The sequence below is a fragment of the Zalophus californianus genome, chromosome 3, assembly GCF_009762305.2.
Source record: "Zalophus californianus isolate mZalCal1 chromosome 3, mZalCal1.pri.v2, whole genome shotgun sequence".
Lineage (NCBI taxonomy): Eukaryota > Metazoa > Chordata > Mammalia > Carnivora > Otariidae > Zalophus > Zalophus californianus.
In genome coordinates this window covers 156,133,074-156,156,132 of record NC_045597.1, presented here as the reverse complement: position 1 = coordinate 156,156,132, position 23,059 = coordinate 156,133,074, and the positions used below count along the sequence as shown (strand labels likewise).

Below are 23,059 nucleotides of genomic sequence, written 5' to 3'. Positions count from 1 at the left end.
AAAAAATAAAGTATAGGAACTTCCAGTAACATATTTTGTACATAAAACAGGGCACAAGTGGGGCTATTATAATATAGTTTAATTATTCCTCCATATATGCCTTGCCTTGATTGACAGAGTTGGAAATTATAAAAAACAATTTCAAAGATGCCAATTATTCTGCCCCTTTAAAAAGATAATCTTTTCAATTCCTTGCTGACCAGGAGCTACTTAAACTGGCAGTGTCATACTTTATAGATCTAAAGGACTTTAATATACACTGGCATTCCTCAAACTGTGCTCATCTAATTCTCTGGTGGTATACCAAGAGGAGTGAGAGGAGAATTTAATGATCAGAAAGACTTGGTAATTCTTGGCTAAACAAGTTCCCTGAGAGCCTTTAACAGCTTAATAAGCACTGTGAATCTCTGAAAGGGGAACAGAGTATGCGGCATATTTCTAACTCACTTGATCAAGGAACCTATTAGTACATCTCAATGAACCAGGATCCTACAAAACACGATTTGGAAAATTCTAATGTAGATCAATATCCTTCTACTTTACAGATTTGCATACTGAGGCAGAGAAATGTTAAATGTTAAATAATACAAATTCACACCTACTAGAATGGCTAGTAAATACACACACACACACACACACACACACACACACACGTTGGCAAAGATGCAGAGAATCTGAAACCCTAGTACACTGCTGATGGAAAAGTAAAATGATGCAGCCACTGTAGAAATGGTTTGGTAATTCCTCATAAAGCTAAAAGGAATCACTTTATGACAGGAATTCCACTCCTAGGTATATACCCCAAAAGAATTGAAAGCAGAGACTCAGATACTTGTATGCCTGTGTTCATTACAGCCTTATTCAAAATAGCCAAAATGTGGAAACAACCAAGTGTCCATCAATGGATGAATGGATTAACAAACTGTGGTATATGCATGCAGTGGAGTATTATTCAGCCATAAAAAGGAATAGAGTTCTAATAGATGCTACAATATGGATGAGCCTTGAAAACTATGCTGAGTGAAATAAACCAGACACAAAAAGACAAATAGGATATGATTCCACTTACAAGAACTATCTAGAATAGAATAGTCAAATTTAGAAAAAAAAAAAGATGAGAAGTTACCAAGGGCTAGGAGGAAAAGGAAATGAAGATGTGTTGCTTAATGGTTACACAGTTTCTGTTTGGGGTGATAAAAAATTTTCGTAGTAGATAGTTTGGGGATGCCTGGCTGGCTCAGTCAGTGGAGCATGAAAGTCTTGATCTTGGAGTTGTTAAAGCCCCGTAATGGGTGCAGAGATTACCTAAAAACAAAATCTTTAAAAAAAAATAGTTTGATGGTTGCACAAGATTGTTAATGTAGTAAGTGCCACTGATTTGTACATTTCATGGGTTAAAATGGCAAAACTTAGGTAATTTATATTTTACCATAAAAAAATAGCTAGATAAACTAAAATGGCAAAATAAAAACTGAACCCAAAGTCCTCTCTTAATCCACTATTTTCTCCATTAAATTATAGTATTTTCAGAGAATTCTCAGCCAAGTGATTTATTTATCACTTATGTATTTAACTCTTAGAAGTGGCTTCACAGAAAGGAGGATCTATAAGAAAACTACATAAAATCATCAGAATATACTTGTATTTATTTCAGTGTCAACTGAAAATATATGAGAGTAAGATTAAAGTATTTATGTCCCATCTAACATAAATTATCACTTATTTTTGCCAATGCTAAGAAATAAGGGATAAAAAGCTGTATTTTCCATTTCAGAAAAATTAGAAAATTTCCAGGTATTTTCTATAGATTTCCAGGTATTTCTATAGGTTTCCCATCACAACAACTTCATTAGCAAAACAGCCCTACTATCTCTCACAAGTGTATGTTATTATAAATACATGTTTTCTTATACTGATTTACCGTTAATTTTTTAAAAGTAATTTTAGCTTTCCAGCACTGAAATTTTAAGTACGAGTCATTCTCCTCACAATTTGTAAATCTTCTTCAAGGACAATTACAATCCTTTTGACCTATGAGAAGAAACATTGCTTTGATTTTATTGTACTTGAAATATTTTCCCATGTTATTTAAACACATATTTTTAGTGGTGCCTGGGTGCCTCAGTCAGTTAAGTGTCTGCCTTTGGCTCAGGTTGTGATTTCAGGGTCCTGGGATCGAGTCCTGCATCCAGCTCCCTGCTCAGTGGGGAGCCTGCTTCTCCCTCTCCCTCTGTCCCCTGGCTCGTGCTCTATTCCAAATAAATAAATAAAATCTTTATATATTTTTTTAAAGATTTTATTTATTTATTTGACAGACAGCACAAGTAGGCAGAGCGGCAGGCAGAGGGAGAGGGAGGGGGAGAGGGAGAAGCAGGCTCTCTGCTGAGCAGGGAGCCCGACGTGGGGCTCAATCCCAGGACCCTGGGATCACGACCTGAGCCAAAGGCAGACACTTAACCGACTGAGCCACCTGGACGCCCCATAAATAAAATCTTTAAAAAAATAAAAACACTTATTTATAAAATTAATAACACTTATATTTACACTTACATAAACTCTACCATAATTCCCTAGTTGTAGAAAACAAGCAATTCAGGTAATAAAATTTTTCTAATTTCTAACCAAATTATTGTGCTTTTAAATTACAACTTGTTTAGTATAAAGCAAACCAAAAAAAAAAATCCCAAAACAAGAAACAATAAAAGGCATCTTTTCTAAAACTTGCGCAAAAAAATATGCAAACTATTAAATACAACTAACAAATGTTTCCTTTATTTATACCCAAGATACCATATACAATAAAAAACATTAAATGTCTGAAACAAGTTTCACTTATTTTCTGCAAATTAGGTCACTTAAAACGTTAAAGGTCTTCAAGCTTGTTATTCACCAACTCCCTTTCTCATTATCTAGAGAGAAAATGCTTTCTTTTAAAAAGAAGCGCTCATCTGTGGAAACTTTCTAATTAACTCGGTTCAAAGCATGTGCAAGATGGCAGTTTTCTACACTGTTTCAGCATTTTAATTGGCAGAAAATGCTTAGAGGCCTATTCACAACCACACCCACCCCTTGGTAATTAAGCTAGGGTCAACTCTATGACTAAATGAGCCAATCTTGTGAAACAAACGATTTCTACCATACACAGTATATGGCATACTTGGTTTATAGCAGTCTTTGAACAGTAACGAGATAGTGGCTGTGTCACTATAGCAGATTTATATGGAACAAGTTAACCTTTCTTAATGGTGCAGCAGTCATTAAAAATAATTACTAGCAGGGCATTCTCTAACAATTTTAACATCTATCAAGACATAGTTAATTCAAGCTTCATTTCTGACAGTGCTAACAAACACCTGCAAACAACTAATCAATATTCACTATTAGTTATATATTTGTTTCCAAAATAAGTATAATTTCCTCTTAAGGCTTTTCAGATTGAATAAACTAATTTTCAATATTATGACTGTCAAGCATCTGTCAACAGCTCTGTTAAAACACATAGATTATGTCAATATTAAAACAGAAAACTTTGTCATAATCCACAGTTGATGTAAAAACAACTAGAATTTCTAAGAAGCCTTAAAATTAAAAATAGGCTACTAGTTTTAACTGTAGATGCGACAATCCTGTCAGTCAGTTTTTCCATGTAAAGAACAAATGTGTTTTATTTTTAATTTAAGGCAAATAATCTCAGACCTAACTTCCCCTTTTCTACTGCCTCAGTGAGAATTTATAAGCACCTTAGAGACTGTGGCTCTTAAGATGTTTACTCATCTACAAAGATCATTGACCATGAAGCCAGCAAGGGAACATATTTTATCTGTTCAAAGACCAGAATTCAAAGCTACTATGTGGACTCACTTTCTCCGTTTTTACTGATCTTAACTGACTGAATAGGTACTTCCTAACAAGACTATTCTTGGGGGTTTTGTTTTGTTTTACTAATCTATACTTATAGCAATAGTTACTGACACCAACACTTACGTCTACCACTTTGTTGCCTATGTCTGCATTACCTGTCAAAGCACTACCAAATATAACTATATATAACTCTCTGTATCTCCCAGTCACTTATGCTAGCAAAGCAGACTTAAGAACCTTTTTAGCAGGAATGAAGAGGGGCATACAGGTTACAATTACAAGCTTTAGATGGAGAATACTCTAGTTCATATCATGGCTCTGCTAATTGGCCATCTGTGTGACCTTGGACAAGTTCCTTAACTTTTCAAAGCCTCCTTTCCTCAGCAAATAGAAGTAAATAAAAGTGTCCACCTCATGGGTTTAACAAATTAAATATCCTTGTAAAAGTATTTAGAAGAGTACATGGTATGGTTCCAATAAATATAGACTATTATGATTAATTTATCTTTTCTAAAGTGATTTTCCTATTGCAAAGAAATTAACCAGTAGGTAGGTACCTATGAGACTGACTTTGTTATGTATTGAGAGCATTCATTTCCTTTCACCTGTACTCTTTGAAGCTTTAATGAATATCTCTATCCCAAATAAAACTCTTTTATGTATACTGGACTGTGATATTCTTAAACATGTCTATTTTATTCCTATGCTATGAAAAAATTTTAAATTCTGCCTTTTCAATCTTTTATCTTTTCAGAATCCCATTTTTGGCCCATATTCACACATATCTATTTAGTTACTTTCATTACTATGCAACAGTGCCACTCCATCTTGAGCATTTCAACCAGAACTGCCCTCACTGTGATTTTGCACATGATGAAGTTCATGAATCTCATTCTAAGACTTATTATCAAAGTATGCTAAGCTGCCTGATATACAATTCACCCTTGAACAATGTGAGGTTAGGGGACCAACCCCTGCCCCTGCACGTGCAGCCAAAAATTCAAGTACAACTTTTAACTCCCCCCAAATTTAATTATTAATAGCCTACTCTTGACTGGAAGCCTTACCGTTAACATAAACAACACATATTTTGTATATGTGTTATATACTGTATTCTTACAATAATACCTTTTTCTTAATTTCTTCAGTATGTCTAGGCTTCATGGTTCATCTGTGAGTTTTTTCAAATTGTTGCAAATCTTCAAGAAACTTTCCAGTATATTTATTGAAAAATATCTGCATACAAGTGGTACACATGAAGCTCAAATCTGTGTTGTTCAAAGGTCAAATGCATTCATAAGATGATCTTTAAAGACTCATTTTCAACAAGGGTCTTTCCTGGGTTATAACTGAAAGCTTACAGATTAATATTAAGTAATTTATTCATTCAATCAATATGTGAATGCTTTCTTTTTGTTCAAAAGACCCTTTAAGCAACTGAAGTCCAACAAAAAAACAGATAACAAATCCAATTATGAAAATCCCCCAAGCTCTGTACTGGGATGGAGATATTCAGAGGGTGTCAAGGAAGAGAACTTAATTAAACCTAGGATGGTTAGTAAATTATCCCAGAGGGTCTAACCCTTGAGCTGAATCTTTGAGAAATCATAGTAGTCACTCAAATAGAAAGGTTCAGAATGTGGAAAGGCAGAGATAAATGAGGGAAAAAAAGAATGTCTATCATCAGGAGTTTGTTATGGTTAGGGCTGAGAGGAAAGAAAGGAATGGTGGGAGATAAGGATGGAGAAGTAGGTAGGCAGGGATCATATCCTAGAAAGCCTGACCAGCCAAGTAAAGCACTCCAAAATTTGAACAATGTAACATAATGCAGTTTCCTAAAATATAGGAGAAAAAAATATAACCAGCACATCACAACAAATCCACATTCTCAGAGACACTACTGCTTACAATATAAAAGATATAATGAAAAATACTAGAGATATAATGAAAAATATTAAATAGTATAAAGATACATGGCAAAATTATAAAGGTGATATCCAAATTAACTAAATTTGGAAGATAATAGCAGAGTGATTGACTGCCCAGAGGATTTATGACAAACCTTAGGCTTGGTGGGCTCTATCATTTATCTATACCACAGTTTCCATGTCTGTAAGAATAAGAATCATATAATAGCTCCCTCATATAATAATTCAATAGAGTGGGGCGCCTGGGTGGCTCAACTGGTTAAGCGTTGATTTCGGCTCTGGTCATGATCTCAGGGGATCTAGGCCTGAGTCTGGCTCTGCACTCAGTGGGGAGCCTGCTTGAGGATTCTCTCTCTCCCTCTCCCTTTGCCCCTCCACTCGCTTGTGTACTCTCTCTCTAAAATAAATAAGTAAATCTCTAAACAAAAACAAAAATAATTCAATAGAATACTGTTAAAATTTAGTGGGGGGGGAGGAAGCACATGAAACACTTAGCACATGGATAGCAAAATGGTTAAACTCCCTTGGCTGGAGTCCTAGCACTATCACTGACTAGCTCTGAGATTTTGGGAAAGTTATTAGGAGAACATTCTCCACCTTATATAACTGTTGTGAGAAGTAAAAGTCATTGAGTTTAGAAGAATGCCTGCAATACCTGTTAATTAAGGTATGTTAACTGTCACTAAAAAGAAAAAACTCTGTGTTGGAGAATCTCATTTGCATTTTAGAAAGGGAAGGTTATGAAGTTATTTCAACAATTCAATCAAGAACCAAGTTAAGATGGAGTGGATAGAGTTAGAAGGTATTTAAGAGAAGACTCGATTGGACTTGACAACTGATTATGCAAGGGAAAAAAGGAAAAACAAAACCTTAAGAGAAAAAGGTCAAAGATTTTTAGATTTTATTTAAAAAAAAGGAATTGTTATGGCATTTGAGATTCAGTAAGAGGTACAAACTTTTTGTGGAGTAGAAGTTTTGGAAATTTTTTTTTCTTTAAATTTTTTTTATTGTTAATGTTAATCACCATACATCATTAGTTTTTGATGTAGTGTTCCATGATTCATTGTTTGTGAATAACACCCAGTGCTCCACACAGAACATGCCCTCTTTAATACCCATCACCAGGCTAACCCATCCCCCCACCCCCCTCCCCTCTAGAACCCTGTTTGTTTTTCAGAGTCCATCATCTCTCATGGTTCGTCTCCCCCTCTGATTCCCCCCCATTCTTCCCCTCCTGCTATCTTTTTTTTTTTCTTAACATATATTGCATTATTTGTTGCAGAGGTACAGATCTGTTATTCAACAGTCTTGCACAATTCACAGCACTCACCATAGCACATACCCTCCCCAAGGGCAAAAATGAACTACTGGGATTTCATCAAGATAAAAAGCTTTTGCACAGCAAAAGAAACAGTCAACAAAACCAAAAGACAACTGACAGAATGGGAGAAGATATTTGCAAATGACATATCAGATAAAGGGCTAGTATCCAAAATCTATAAAGAACTTATCAAACTCAACACCCAAAGAACAAATAATCCAATCAAGAAATGGGCAGAAGACATGAACAGACATTTTTCCAAAGAAGACATCCAAATGGCCAACAGACACATGAAAAAGTGCTCAACATCGCTCGGTATCAGGGAAATCCAAATCAAAACCTCAATGAGATACCACCTCACACCAGTCAGAATGGCTAAAATTAACAAGTCAGGAAGTTTTGGAAATATTAAGTGGGGGATACCTGAATCAAGGTGAACATCAAGGTGGAGCTATCTAGCCAAACTGATATGGTTTAAAAAAAGCCTAGAGAGAATTTTGAAAATAGTTTTGTTTTTACTTTTGTTGAAGCTCTCTATAAAATTGCCCATAATGAATTCATTTGCCAATCATTGGCATTTCTGACATTCATAGAGTTTAACCACAGTGGCTTCCCTTTTTACTTCCTTATAAACTTAATCTTAGCTTTTCACCAGAGGCACTCAACTCTGCTAAAAAGTTAAGTGATTATAATACCAAATGACTTTAATTGGCAGCCCCATTATTTACATTTGCCCACCAAGAAGAATGCATTTATCACAAATCTATATTTCCTTTTTAATCAGTTCTCTATCCATAGCAAAACCTTCCTCCATAATCCCAGAAAAGACGAGTACACTGTATTGTTCCTCTTGTCTTCCCCCAATCCTGTCTAAACACTCATATCTAATCCTGACTAAAACATACTAAAAGTCACCAAAAGGAAGACAGTAATTTGGAATTACTTTCTAATTCAATTACATTTTTAAAATAGTGCAGAGACTATTTTGAGGAAAAAAAAAAACTTAAATCTTTCTTACCTGATGCCCCTATATTTGCCTTATCTTCAGGAACCTGATTTTTATCCTTATTTAAATCTTCAACTAAAAGCTTGTCAAAATGTTCGATACAAAGCCTGCTGTCGATTTGATATAATAAAGCAGGGCAAAGGTATGTAAATAAATCAGGTGAGATTGGAGAATTGGCACCATGACCATAGTACTTTAACAACTGAGTGACGTTCAAACACTGCAAAAAATTGATAAAACAAATTAAGTAAACAAGTATTTTAAGAAGATTAAGCAGAAAAAGAAATTACTGTATAATAAAAAATATTCTAAATGATTTGAAAATAACCTATAATACAGATATCTATTACAAATAAAGCTTTTCATTAAGAATTTATGATAGAAATACATTCGACTTCAATACCCAAGACTTTACAAGGACTTTTAACCATTTTCCACTCCAACACATGAAAGATTATGACTTTCTCAATAATTAATAAAAATCACTCACAACTATATTCATAAAGGGTGAAGAGAAAAATCACTTCCCTATTCAAATCATGCAATCATCAATCATTCAAGATTATTAAATAGGCATAGAGTACTTTAACAACTTTTTATTAAAGTATACAATAGACATTTTCACTGCCTAAGATACCCCAGAAAAATATTATACTGGGAAACTCTAGCCCAGTGCTAAAATTGGAAGATAAAAGCTTCATCCACTGGTACATTTAAGTACAAAACAAAACAAAGCAGAAAACAAATAGCAAACAAGTTTGGACCTATCATATAGCAAATATCTAAAATGAAGGTGAAGGAGATAGTAGTGCCTTTTTTCCGCACACATCACATACACTTTGGTTGCATGCTTATTTACTGACTTGCTACCTCACTGTATGATTTTATTTATGGTAAAAAAAAAACAAAAAACACAAAATCAAAACATTCAAACAAGAAAAGTTTTCTTCTCGGGTCTTAACATGAGGTACTACTCTATCCAATGCATAGAATATTTCTAGAAATCCTGAGAAAATTCCCAATATGCATCAGACCTGTTAGGATATAAAACAACATGTCTGATACAGGCCCCATAAGTCTGACAGAAAGAGTAACATTAATAACAACGTCCAGTTACAATCAACAGAAGATTCTAGGATATTATCTACAGTAGTACATAAATAAAAGCAATTCCTTACAAGTACACTAAGATTCTAAAATATAAGTGATTTTAAAATCTGTGCTGCTGAAAACCAATATCTGATTATTTACACAGGGAAGAAACACAAAGATATTTCCATAGATGCAAAATATACTTCAATAATAGAGACAGAAACAGAAGGGTGAGGTCATTTTAGATGGTACTGCTTTTTATACATGTGAACAACAGATCAACAATTTTCCAAACTTTAATAAGAATCAGAATTAAATAAGGATGTTGATATACTTTTAATGAAACAAAAATAAGTATGTTTAAGGTAAATAATTTAAAAAAAATTGGGAAGGAACCAATCAAATAAGAAAGTATTCAAAGGAATATGAAAATGTTAAAGGAAAACACACAACCATCCCATTACTAGTGGACTTTCCTATTATTGTAACTTTTTGCATTCACCCTACATCTGTCAAAGGCATGAGAAAAGATTAATTTTGAGGAAGTAGGCCCTACAATAAAGTGACATAGAGAAAACAAACCTACCACATACATAAAATAACTGACTTTGGAGCTACATCAATGACTGGGAACCATTCTGTAGTTAATTCATTAAGTAATTATGAAAAAGAAAATGCCTATTTTCCAACAGGACAGGTGAACAAAAAGGGCTTCAACTTTCAAATACCTAGAACCAACTAGCAATAACAAAATGAAAACCAACTTGGGAAGTCAAAACAAGTCATAAGCAAGAAAGTAAAATAAGGAATATATGTTCTAACAACCTTTAAGTATTTAGATTTGAGGAACCCAAGTTTGAGAACAAACACTGCAAGTGGAAATCCAGATAAAAACTTTAATCTGATTTTATTTTAATGAATTTTGTTCAGGAACATTATTGGAAATAAGTTTGAATATGATTATTCTCCACTGTTACTTCTCTTTTTACCTAAAGTGCTCCACAATTATCTGAGCATTATGGAGCAACCATCTCTTTACACCTACCTCATGTTGACGGTCATCTTCATTATGATCTTTGTGAGTAGCAGCTGAATAAATTGCACTTTTTTTAACGTGTGGTGCTTCTCGCTTTCTAGTATGTCGAAGTTCACCTTCATTATCAGGATTAAGATCTTGGTGTCCATGACCAGGATCATGACCATTATGTTCTGGAAGGCGTACATGAGAATGACCTGGGTTATGTACACGATCAGGTTTATGGACCCGATTATGCTCATACTGTTCACCCTGATCATGGCTGGGGGGAAAACCTGGTGTAATAACCTCAGAATTTTCATTACTTTTCTTCCCTTTTCTCTTCCTCTTTCCTTTCGGTAGCTTACTTTCAGACTGTTCCTGTGTTTTATTGGTCTCTGTTGAAGGTTCATGGCTAGGCTCCCCACGCTCACTGTGAGCAATGGAATCATTAGGAAAATGGCGAGTGGTGTTATGATCAAGGTGATGATGCAAACAATGGTGATGACATAAGCGATGACTATGGTCATGCATATGTTTATCATCAGATTTGACAGATACTTCAATTGTCTCTTTCTCTGGATCACACTTATGGTTTCTTTTTGTTGATACACTAGTCACAGTTTGATTTTCTAAATTTAAATGATTGTGGGAATGCTGGTGGTTATGGGAGTGAAAATGCTTTCCCTCTTGAACTGCCAAAATATCTAAGTGAGAAACATGATCGTGGCCAAGATCCTCGTGATTAATCTCAACTACTTTTATCTCTCCAAGGCCCAAGTTTGTTAAAAGTTTCTCCAGACCAAAAAAGGATAATCTTCCGTTTTCACCATAACGGTCAAAAAGTTTTTCAATATAATATTTTTTTTCATTTTCAGCATCCAGCACTGAAAATTTGCTTGACTCCGATTCTGTCATTCCACGACGATGTCTGTGATGTTCTTCAGAACCATGGTCATGTTCTTCATGGCAATGGTTGCAGTGATGGAAAATAAATGTCAGCAAACAAATGAGGCAAAATTTTGTGTGCATATGTACCTTCATTTCTATTTTTCCTAAAGGGATTTAAAAAGAGAAGCAAGCATTAGTTCATACTTAGATACATTCAATATAATCATAAACTCTCCAGCAATTGCCAATCCACGAGGCAATTGTTTTACATTTCTTTCAGTGCTATAAATCATTCTTTCCTCCTTCAATTCCATATAAAAATGGCCCCTTTTAATTTATCAAAATAATGTACAGCCCTTCATACTAGTATAAATTGCTCATGACTCCATCTATAGACTATCCTGACTCCCTTTAAGCGTAACACTTAAGAATCTACTATGTATTTATACAGAAACTGTTGGCTTCCTTCTTATCTGGTCCTTTACAAAAGCTTGCTGATCCTTGTTCTTGAGGTCCTGGTCAGTGCAGTAAGACAAGATGAAATAGAATGGTAAAATGTATAAAAATCAGAAAGAAAGAAAAATATCATTATTCACTAACGGGAGGATTGGGTATGTAGAAAATCCAAAAGAATCTATAAGTTAATTTAGTAAAACTGCCATATTAAGGACAACAACCTAAAATCAATTTTATTTCTATATACTAGCAATAATTAGAAAGTGAAATTAGAAAACATTATCATTTACAGTACCAATAGCTAGGAATAAATCTAACAAAAGATGTGCAAGACCAGGGTGCCTGGGTGGCTCAGTCGTTAAGCATCTGCCTTCGGCTCAGGTCATGATCTCAGGGTCCTGGGATAGAGCCCCACATCGGGCTCCCTGCTCAGTGGGAAGCCTGCTTCTCCCTCTCCCACTCCCCTTGCTTGTGTTCCCTCTCTCGCTGTGTCTCTGTCAAAAAAAAAAAAAAAATGTGCAAAACCTTTACATAAATAAAAGATCATATATTACTGAGAGAAATGAAAAGACCTAAATAAATGAATGGCTATATCATGTTCATGACTGGATGTGATATAGATCCAATGTATTATCAATGAAAATCCCAGAAGAAACTGTGAAAATTGATGAAGTATTTTTAATATTTATGTGGAAAAAGGAAAGTCCAAGAATGGTCAAGACATTCATGAAGAACAAGATAGGAGCACTTACTCTACCAGCTACTAAAGACAGTGAGGTATTTGGTGGAAGAAGAAATAAATATACCAAAGAAACAAAACAGAGTCTAAAAATAGTAAACATTCTCTTTTCCTTGGTGCTTGGTCAATTTGATTTCCATTTGGAAGACAAAAATAAATAAAACTTGACCCCTACCTAACACCATATATAAAAATCAATTCAGACAGATTATAAACCTAAAAAACAATAAATGTTAAGGCAATAAAGTGTCCCAAACTGTGCCATTCAATATTGTAGCCACTACCCATATATGGCTGCTCAAATTTAAACTAACCACATTTAAAATTCAGTTTCTCAATCACCTTAGCTACATTTTAAATGCTCAACAGACACTTTCAGCTCATGGCTACTATACCGGACAATGTAAATACAGAATATGTCCATCATCACAGAAAGTTCTATTCGACAGCACACTTCTAGAATACAGAAATGCACATGAGTCAATTAATTTTAAAATGCTCTAGAATAAACAGGTCAAAGTCATTTTCATGTTGTATTTTATTTAACTCACTATAAATGCAAAATATTATCATTTCAACATGTAATAAATATAAAAATATAAAAACTATTAGATTTTTACATTCTTTTTTAATACTATTTCGTTGAAACCCAGCATGTATTTCACACTTACAGGACATCTTAGTTCAGACTAACCACACTTCAAGTGCTCGATAACCACACGTGGCTAAGAGCTACTACACTGAAAAGTGTAGATCTGGAAGATTTGGGAGACTAGCTTCAAGACGTTCAAAATAGAACATAAAAAACATAAAGGGAAACTGATAAAGTATACTACAATTAACATTAAGGAATTTCTGTTCATCAGGAGATATCATTAAGAGATTAAAAAGGCAAGGGGCCCCTGGGTGGCTCAGCTGGTTGAGCGTCCAACTCTTGGTTTCAACTCGGGCCATGATCTCAGGGTTGTGAGGTGGAGCCCCGTGTTGAGCACTGGGCTCAGCGGGAGTCTGGTTCCCATCTCCCTCTTTCTCTGCCTCTCCCCACCGATCGATTGTACACTCTCTCTCTAATTTTTTTTTAAAACAAAAGGGCAAGCCACAGATCTTTAAAACAAAAATGGGGGAGAGGGGCATCTGGCTGGCTCTTGATATTGGGGTTGTGGGTTCGAGCCCCATGTTGGGTACAGAGATTACTTAAAAATAAAATCTGAAAAAAAAAAAAAGGCAAGCCACAGACTGAGAAAAGATTACCACAATATTACCAGTCAAAAATACATAAGGAATTTCTACAAGGCAATATGAAAATTATGAGATAATTCAATGGAGAAATGGACAGGAAGTCTGAACAGACACTTCATAAGAAAATAGCCAAATTACTAAGCATATGAAGAGTCTCAACCTCAACAGTTACCACAGAAATATAAATTAAAATCACAGTTAGGTACTACTATATACCCACCAGAATGAATAAAATACAAAAGATGGAGGTTAAGAATATGGAGTTAACTCAAATTTGAATGCACTACTGGTGGGACTGACCATACACTGGTATCTTTTGGAAAAATGTTTGACAGGATCTCCCAGAAGCTGAACATAAGCATATCCACTCACACAGCAATTCTAATCCTGGGTATATGTTCAACAGAAATGCATGCACAGTGACACCAAAAGACACGAACATGAAAGTTAGCACAATCATCATTCATCATAGCTTAAAATAGGAAAAAAGGCCAAATGTTCATCAAATGTCGAATGGACAAACAGAATAATCTTACAATGGAATATGACATAGGAATGAAAATGAAATTATGGCTTCATATATCAACACAAATAAATCTCATAGACTATGCAAAAGATGGCAAACATTAGACTGTGCAAAAGATAGCAAACACTAAAGAGAACACCCTAGACAGAGCATATAATAAGCAATATGTATTTATATAAAGTTAAAAATGGGTAAAACTAAACCCAAATAACAATGACTTTTTTTTAAATATTTTAAGTAATCTCTACACCCAACATGGGGCTTGAACTCACAACCCTGAGATCAAGAGTCACATGCTCTTCCCGACTGAGCCAGCCAGGTGCCCCAATGATGACTTTTTTAAAGGATGGTAGAGTAATAATTGGAATTGGATAGTGAAGTAACATTCTTTTCTGAGTAATGGTTACAGAAATATGTCTACTTTGTGATAATTCATTGTATTTATACTCTGTGTACTTTTCTATATACATACTGTATTTCAATGACAAAGCTATTTTTTTATTTCTTTAAAGATCTGAGAAAGAAAGCGCACGCACATGAGAGCATGAGCAGGGGGAAGGGGCAGAAGGAGAGGGAGAAACAGACCCCCACTGAGCAGGGAGCCTGATGCCCAACTTGATCCCTCCTGGGATCATGACCCGAGTCAAAGGCAGACACTTAACTGACTGAGCCACCGAAGCAGCCAGTGAAAAAGTTTTTTAAAAATAAAATTTTCAGGGCATCTGTGTGGCTCAGTTGTTGAGCATCTGCCTTCGACTTGAGTCATGATCCTGGGGTCCTGGAATCGAGCCCCACGTCGGGCTCCCTGCTCGGTGGGAAGCCTGCTTCTCCCTCTCCCACTCCTCCTGCTTGTGTTGCCTCTCTCACTGTGTCTCTGTCAAATAAATAAAATCTTTAAAAAAAAAATAAAAATAAAAAATAAATTTTTCAGTGAAAACCAGTTAGAAAATGTAATTAACAAAAATTATAAGGCTTCTAGAAATAAATAGAACAAGGCCATTTAAAAAAAGAAATGTATAAGATATTACTGAAAGACAGTAAAGAACTACAAAAACTAGAGAGATACCACCTACTTGGAGGAGATACATGGTATATAAAGTCTTCCCAAGTGTACAAATTTAATTCAGTGTCAATTAAAATCCTAGTGGCTGTTTTGGTAAGACTGCACAAACTTATCCAAAAATTCACATGAAGAGGAAAAATCCAAAGACAATAATAATACAATTTGAAAGATTAGCAAGGTAACAAAGACTTATTTATAAAGTTACATTAACAAAAATAATACAGAACTGGCACAGGAACAAATACACAAGAGGAGACCAGAATTCAGAAAGAAAATCAATACTGATTGTGAACAAGCGGTTTTTCCTCCCACCATGCACAAAAATCAACTCCAAAACGAATAAAGACCTAAATGGGAAGAGTAAAATTCTTTATAAGTTGTAGAAGAAAATTCAGGAAAATATTAGGACTTTAGGGAAAGATTTTTCAGATAAGACACAGAAAGCACAAACCTTTAAAGAAAATTTTAATTAAGTTCTTTAAATATTACTTTACAATAAAGAACACCATAGACAAAGCGTATTACAAGCCATAAACTAGAAGATCTTTGCAATGTGTATATGTAAACAATGCATATTAAAGATCAGTACCCAGAATATATAACATAAATATCAATATGGAAAAAACTCCAATATTGCATAGACAACTATACAAATGATCTAAAGAGGACAGGGGCCCCTGGGTGGCTCAGTCGGTTGAGCAACCAAATCTTGGTTTCCACTCAGGTAGTGATCTCAGGGTTGTGAGATTGGGCTCCACGCTCAGCGGGGAGTCCGCTTCTCTCTCCCTCTGCCCCTCCCACTGCTAAAATGCTCTCCCTCTCTTGCTCTCTAAAATAATAAATAAATCTTAAAAAAAAAAAGGACAGCTGGTTGAAAAGTAACATAATTACTAACATAGATAATGCACCAAGACATTAATAAACAAAAATACCTGACAAGATGTGTTAAGCAAAGATCTAATGTAGAGAAGTAGAAACTACTGCACACTGCTGATGGGAGTATATGTTATAGGTACAATCATTTTGGGAAGCAATTTGATATCTACTAAAAGTGAATGTGAATATACTCTACAGCTGTAAAATTCCACTTCTATCAATGCATCTATCCTAGAGAAACTTTTGCACTCAGACACAGGAGACAAACTCAAGAATCGTTATTGCAGTATTTTTATTTTTTCTTAAATGTTAGCTACCTTGTACAGGATACTTTGGTTTGTAAATACCAGAACACTAGAAGAAAATCTCACATAAAAAAAGTTGGAAAAATGGGTGGTTCTAGGATAACTGCATGATCAAAAAACACCCAGCCTCTTAGATTTTTCCCCTCAGTCTCAAGGAACTGCTGTTGCTACAACCATTCTGTCCTTACACAACTATATCCAAAGCTGGAGGATTTATCTTCATGCCTCTTTAATGAAAGAAAAAAAAAAAGATTTTATTTATTTGAGAATGAGCAAGAGACAGAAGAGAGAGAGAGAGCAGGGGGAGGGGCAGAGGGAGAGGGAGAAGCAGACTCCCCACTGAGCAGGGAGCCTGATATGGGGCTCAATCCCAGGACTCCGGGATCATGACCCAAGCCAAAGGCAGACGCTTAACCAACTAAACCCCCTAGGCGCCCCTCTTCATGCTTCTTCTTACCCAGGAGAAAAATCTTTCCCTAAAGTCTCTCCCAGATTTCTCTTTACATATATTAGAGCAGGACTGTACTACATACTCATACCAAAACCAATCACTGGTAAAGGAAGAAATTACCATGACTGGCTTAGACAGATAGATATTCATTCCCTTGGAAATGGAAAGAAGCTATCTCTCCTACATATATGAGAGAGGAAGTACTCACAGAACATGGGGGCTTAACAGCAAGGAAAAATGAGGTAAAGAAGGAATGGCAATCAATTATGTAACGAGTGACTGCCACAAACTTACATGCCCATCAGTGGAAGAATGGATAAAATAAATGTGGTATATTTATGTAATTAAAAATTACACTGCAGTTATAAATGTATGACTATGAAGGAATATATACCATGCACACATCTCAGAAACAATTTAAGAAGCACAAAAAAGATACATGTCCTATCACTTAAACACAATTAAAAATATGCAAAACATTTTACTTTTGGGACATATTTATAGACAGGCAGCAGGAATCTAACATGGGGATGATTACATTCTGGAATGATTACTTTTCAGGAAGAGAAGAGTCTGACAATGGAGGGTGGTATACACATTTAACTGCATCTGCGGTGTTTTATTTCTTAAAAAGAGGGGGCGTCTGAAGTATTGTGACAAATCACTTAGTATTTGTTAGAGCAGCATAATGGGATCAGGTTATATTTTTCTATGTATTCTTAAGTTTGAAAAGATATTACCTAACCACTCTCCGTGATTAATCAAGGTCTGGTTGTTGGAGCAGCAGAAGCAGCTTCACAGTCACCTTGGAACTTGTTAGAAATACAAATTCTTGCACCCCACCCAGACCTACTGCATCAGGAACACTGGCAGTAGAGCTTGACAATGTTTTATCCAGTCTCTGAGTCAGATAGCTAACGTTTGAGAACCATAATCAATACAAATAAATCACTCATTTGTTTAAAATGATACTTTAGTCAACTGAATGTTATGATTCCCCAAATAAATTAGGTAGAATTATTATGTGACAAATGTGGCTTAAGAATTTTTAAAAAACCAAATAGTCTATAATGTTTTCTAATTCCAAAGTACATTAAGTTTGAGGTTTTGGTTTTTTAATCCAAACACTGCAGTTTCTTTTTTCTTTTTTAAGATTTTATTTATTTATTTGACAGAGAGAGACACAGTGAGAGAGGGAACACAAGCAGGGGGAGAGGGAGAGGAAGCAGCAGGCTTCCCACAGAGCCGGGAGCCCGATGTGGGGCTCGATCCCAGGACCCTAGGATCATGACCTGAGCCGAAGGCAGACGCCTAACAACTGAGCCACCCAGGCGCCCAACACTGCAGTTTCTTATACAGCCTCATGGATAAAGTCATCATTTAAAATATATTAATTTTACTTGTACACTAATGAAGATGAAAGAGCAGGGAAAATTATGGAATCACTATTAAGTAGAAAGAGGACAGTTACACTCCCTGCAGTTTACCTTGATTTTCCACTAGAGGATGCTAGTGAAAGAGAAAATTCTCAGTGATTGTTGCTCCACTCATCTGATATGTAAATGTCCTGTGGTTTATTCAGTGCACATTATCTCACTGTCAAATGAAAATGTACCAGTGGTGGAAATAAAACATACATATATGTTGATCAGGCAACAAATAATTGACCCCATAGGTAGTCAAACGAGTTCTATGCCCAAAGCGCAGCAAAGCCAATCACTGAGACACTCACTGTGCATCAAGGGAGGGTTTATTGGACAGGCAGTCAGACAAGGAGACAAGGAGATGGGAGAGCAAGCCTCAAATCTGCCTCCCCTAAGGAGGAGAGAGAGATGTTTCAAGGCAAACATAAAAAAAAGGTCTGGGTAAAAAGCTGCAGCTGCACTTATTAGTCCTATTAATCTTTGGTCATCTGTTTCAAACCCCACTGTCTTTTGATCATTCCTCATTCTTGAGGGAATTGGGACCGTAACCGCTCTAGTTACTTCTAGATGAAATGGGGAGAAGATCGGAGTTAGAAGGCTAGAACTTTCTGCACTTTTAGAAACATTCTTTAGTTCCAACATACGAACTGAAACACAGCATTCTACATTATCAAGATTTTTGTACTCTCATTCCCCTAGGAAAGTATTCATATCTACAAACAAAATGTAACCTGAGGATGCACATAGCACTCCTGTTAATTCAGGAGGATCAATACTTTCATTCTGCAGAATCACTGAAACTATCATTTGAAACCAAGAAGTATGGTTAATTGGATGACTTGATTAACCTGACTCTAAACTTACGGAGTACATCAAATTAGACCAAGGAAAGGTTACAGGCATTGCTACTGGGTTGCTGCGGTTGTACTCTGAACCAGGGTCAGACTGACATATCCAACAGTGAGAAAGACTGCTAGCCTTGGCCAACGTTGGCAAAATCCTAATGGTAGATTATCTTTTCAAGCTTGAGAGGCTGCCAACTATAGAAAAACTCTAAGTATTGATTGATTTCTTTGGACCAGCTTTCCTAGTTTTAGGTCCATCAGAGGCTCACTGATCCAAGCAGGATTCTTTTTGATGCTCTCCTTGCTGACAGGGTATAGGGAACCTGTGGATTCTTATGGAACCAGCTTCATCTGAATGTGGTGAATCCATGGCTTAACTCCCTTTAGTTTCACTGAAGAATGGGTGGTCAACAGCACCACAGAAGGTCGTGTCCAACGAGGTTGGAGTTGGTCCTCTGGATGCTTGCTCTTCCAGGTCTTTAATAACACCAAGTCTTCAGGATTCAGAGTGTAAGGGCACGTCTGTGGGGTACACATCAACCTGTTGGAAGCAAACTTATGTATAGCAGTTAAGTATTTCCCAAAGACTGAACATCCAATTCCCTAACATGAGCCCCATCAGGAACTCCTAAGTCATGAAAAGCATGCAGAAAGGGTCTTCCATAGAATATTTCATAGGGGCTTAAATCAAGCTTATTGCTATGGGCACTTACTCAAAGCAGGGCAACCAGCAAGGTTTTTTTTTTCCCCCAAGTTAAATTAGTTTCTTTGTAAATTTTTGCCTAAGTTCTTCTAAGCATATGGTTCATTTTTGTCCATTTTCCCAGATGACTGGGGTCTGCGTGGTTTGGTGCCCCTAAGTGGTATACCTTCTAGAACTGGTGGGAGCCCAGTCTCAGGACTGTTTTTACCACAAATGTCACATTTTTTTTTACTATCTTTTTGACAGTTCTCTGAAGACTGGGACTGACAATATGCTTCCAGATCCACCAGAAAGTAATCTCACCCATCTGGGGTGCTTTGGTGAATACAACTAATTGTTTTTTCCACAAGATATTCTGGGATAAGGATTATCCCTTGTTCATTGTATTTCCAGCTGGCTCTAGCTAGTGCCAGTAATGTGTCCAAAAGCCCATTCTTCAGCTCTTCTTAGGTTTTCAGTGGAATACTGGGGTTGATATTTAGTTAAGTCTGTCTGGTACTAAAGCCACTACACAGGGTTTTAGAGTCTTTGTATGGGCTGCCAACTTGGCGGCTTGAGGTGCCTTCCTGTTCCCTTGAGCAATCAAGCAGTCTGATTTCTGGTAATCTTGGCAATGAATAATAACTGATGGGTCACCACTGCATCCAGCGCTCTTCTTTATCCTTGGTCCATAAAACTAGTTCTGTGAACATCATAAGGTCTGGATTTTCCAATGGCAGATCCGTCAAATGAAGACAGCTGGAATAAAACTGTTCAATTATCTGTATGTCTCTGGTGATCTTTGAGTGGCCCATATAGCAACAGGCATGGGCTATTGTGGCAAGTTTCTCTGAAGTTTATCTCAAGGTGTCTAGCTCCAGTTTGCAGGGCTTCAAGGAAAAAAGGAAGTTTTAATTCTCAATGATTCCAAGTCAAGAGAAAAGGAGAAAATTAGAAACCTCAGTTTGTAAAGTCTTGGCCAGATATCTGAGAAAACTAGAATTCAGGATATAGACCAGTTTTACAGAACAACAACTAATACTTAAAAGACAGTTCATCAGAAATGGAATCTAACATCTACCAATGTGTACTACTGAAACATAACTTCTCTCTGAAATCGCCCTCATTTCCACCAAAACTAGTGCAGTTTTCCCATTAGTTCTGGAAATTCCTGGTTTAGTTTTAGGATTTTAAAGGTATCAGGTATTTGCCATTACAATGCAATTGACAAGGAAATTGTGACACACACTTCAATAATAAGAATTATAAGTGATGACATCATATGAGGATATAGCAAAACCTTAGGAATTTTATATAATTTCTGTAACAGCTATTGCATTCACCTATACAATATAACCTAAGAAGGTTTACTATCATTTGACAATGTTCCCCATGTAATTTGATATATCAAATTAGCCTCATTAGTCAAAAAAGACTTCACTTAGAAGTTGAATTCGGGAAGTCTGTCAGAAATATCAGAAGGCTTTAAAGAACACGCTTAAATAGCATTACAGATCATTACAAAACTTAGTATTTAATTATCTCTTTAGCCAAGGTGGCAATAAGAGATTCTAAAGGCAAATACAGAGGGTTTTTTCTATGCAGATTAAAGATAAAAACCTTTGGTTACAATTTAGACAAATAATCTAAGAAACTGTTATTTTTAACAGAGAGAAAAACCAAATTCCAATTTTTTTTAAAGATTTTATTTATTTGACAAAGAGAATGAGCACAAGGCAGACACTTAACCGACTGAGCCACCCAGGCGCCCCCCAAATTCCAATCTTATACTGGGGTACTTCTGATATTAAAACTCATTCATTTCAATAAAATTTTTAAAAAAATTTTTGCAGTCCCTCCTTTTTTCCTATCACCTCCCATGTTGATATATACTTAGTAAGACAAGGACACCAGGGCACTGCATGGATTGGGAGCTCTTGTCATGGATACTGTGATGTGCAGATCAGAATCTCCATCAGGAAAGAAGGCTCTCAGGGCAGGAACACTGACAACAGTTCTCACCTCTCGAAGGCTATTGGGGATTGCACTGACTGAAGACAGCTGCCTTGCCAAGAGCATGCTCTCTTCCCAGGTGGTCACATCCACTGACTGTTCAAATTGTGGGTATAAAAGTCCAGCCCTTCTGCCACAATTCAGGATGGTTCTAAGGGCAATCCAACTTCGGAACTTAGAAATCAGCTAAGGCTTCTGTTGATGCTCTATCAATGCTCAACTTCTGCCTAATCCTGCTCTCCTCTCTTCCTTCTCTTCCCCACATGTTGACCACTTGCTAATAAACTTTCATTACATACTAATCTCCATAATCTTAATCCCAACTGTGTACAAAATTCCTTTCCAAAGATTCCCTTCTCACAAACCTTCTACAACTTTCCTTTTTATTCAGATTTTGTCCCAGGATTTTCCTTTTTAAATAACGAGTCTCATTTTCCCTGCATACAGAATTGTTTCCAGTAGTCTTAATTATATTTATTAGAATTCTTTCTAAGGCTTTTTTTCTTCTTTACTGACAAATTTTCCAATAGAAATAACATGAGCCTACCTCACTTCTGGTAAACACAGGCAGAACAAAAGTTCTACATCTAATGCTGACAACTCTAAAGACATGCCTATTTTAATTAAACCAACAACCTTAAATTATCTTTAATACTGAATATTTTCCCAGATCACATGGACTTGAAAACCACTTGGGTTAGTTTTCTATTTCGGATTTTAGAATGCCCAATTCATACAAGTGTTCGCCTAAGAACCAACTAACTTGAGTTTTTTTACAAATTAATTTTATAATTATTAACCATCTGGAGGGATAGAAAATATCTCATATTTACAACATACATGGACACACATACAAATACACAAATAAGATACAAACAAAATCTTCACTAAATATCTTCCTTTTATAAAAAAAAAATCTAGGGGCACTTGGCTGGCTCGGCTGGGAGAGCATGCTACTCTTAATCTCAGAATTGTGAATTCGATCTCCACTTTGGGTATAGAGATTACTTTAAAAAAATAATAATTAAAAAAAAATCTAACTGAAAGATGGTATAATTTATGGATCTGTTTATCATTTTTCTCTGAAGTCTAATAAATATTGTGGCCAAGCAGTGTTACAAAAAGAGGTGATTTTTTTCCTTTTCATGGATTCATAACTAAACATTGCCCAGTTTTGGAGAATACAGCCCAAAGGTCTGCATGTGAGAATCACATTGTCATTTTCCATTTTCCAGTTAGAACATGGCCAGTTTTGTCCAAAGATACCAAAATCTGCAGCAACAAACAAACTGAATAAAGTCCATAGTACCTCTGTGAGCACTGGTT

The 23,059-nt window shown here is 35.9% G+C and overlaps 1 protein-coding gene across 7 annotated transcripts in view; it reads right to left on the bottom strand.

The window, feature by feature from the left end:
- Nucleotides 1–23,059, bottom strand: part of SLC39A10 (solute carrier family 39 member 10) — a 141,896-nt gene that overhangs the window by 37,717 nt on the left and 81,120 nt on the right. For all 7 annotated transcript variants that reach the window (XR_003518999.2, XR_003519002.2, XR_003519000.1 and 4 more), the window contains 2 exons: nt 10,254–11,278; nt 8,129–8,336 (listed from right to left, as the gene is read on the bottom strand). Coding sequence is in view for 2 of the 7 variants with exons in the window: in XM_027588501.2 (XP_027444302.1) it covers nt 8,129–8,336; nt 10,254–11,278 (1,233 nt within the window). In the remaining 5 variants the exon portion in view is untranslated. The remainder of the gene's footprint in view (nt 1–8,128; nt 8,337–10,253; nt 11,279–23,059) is intronic.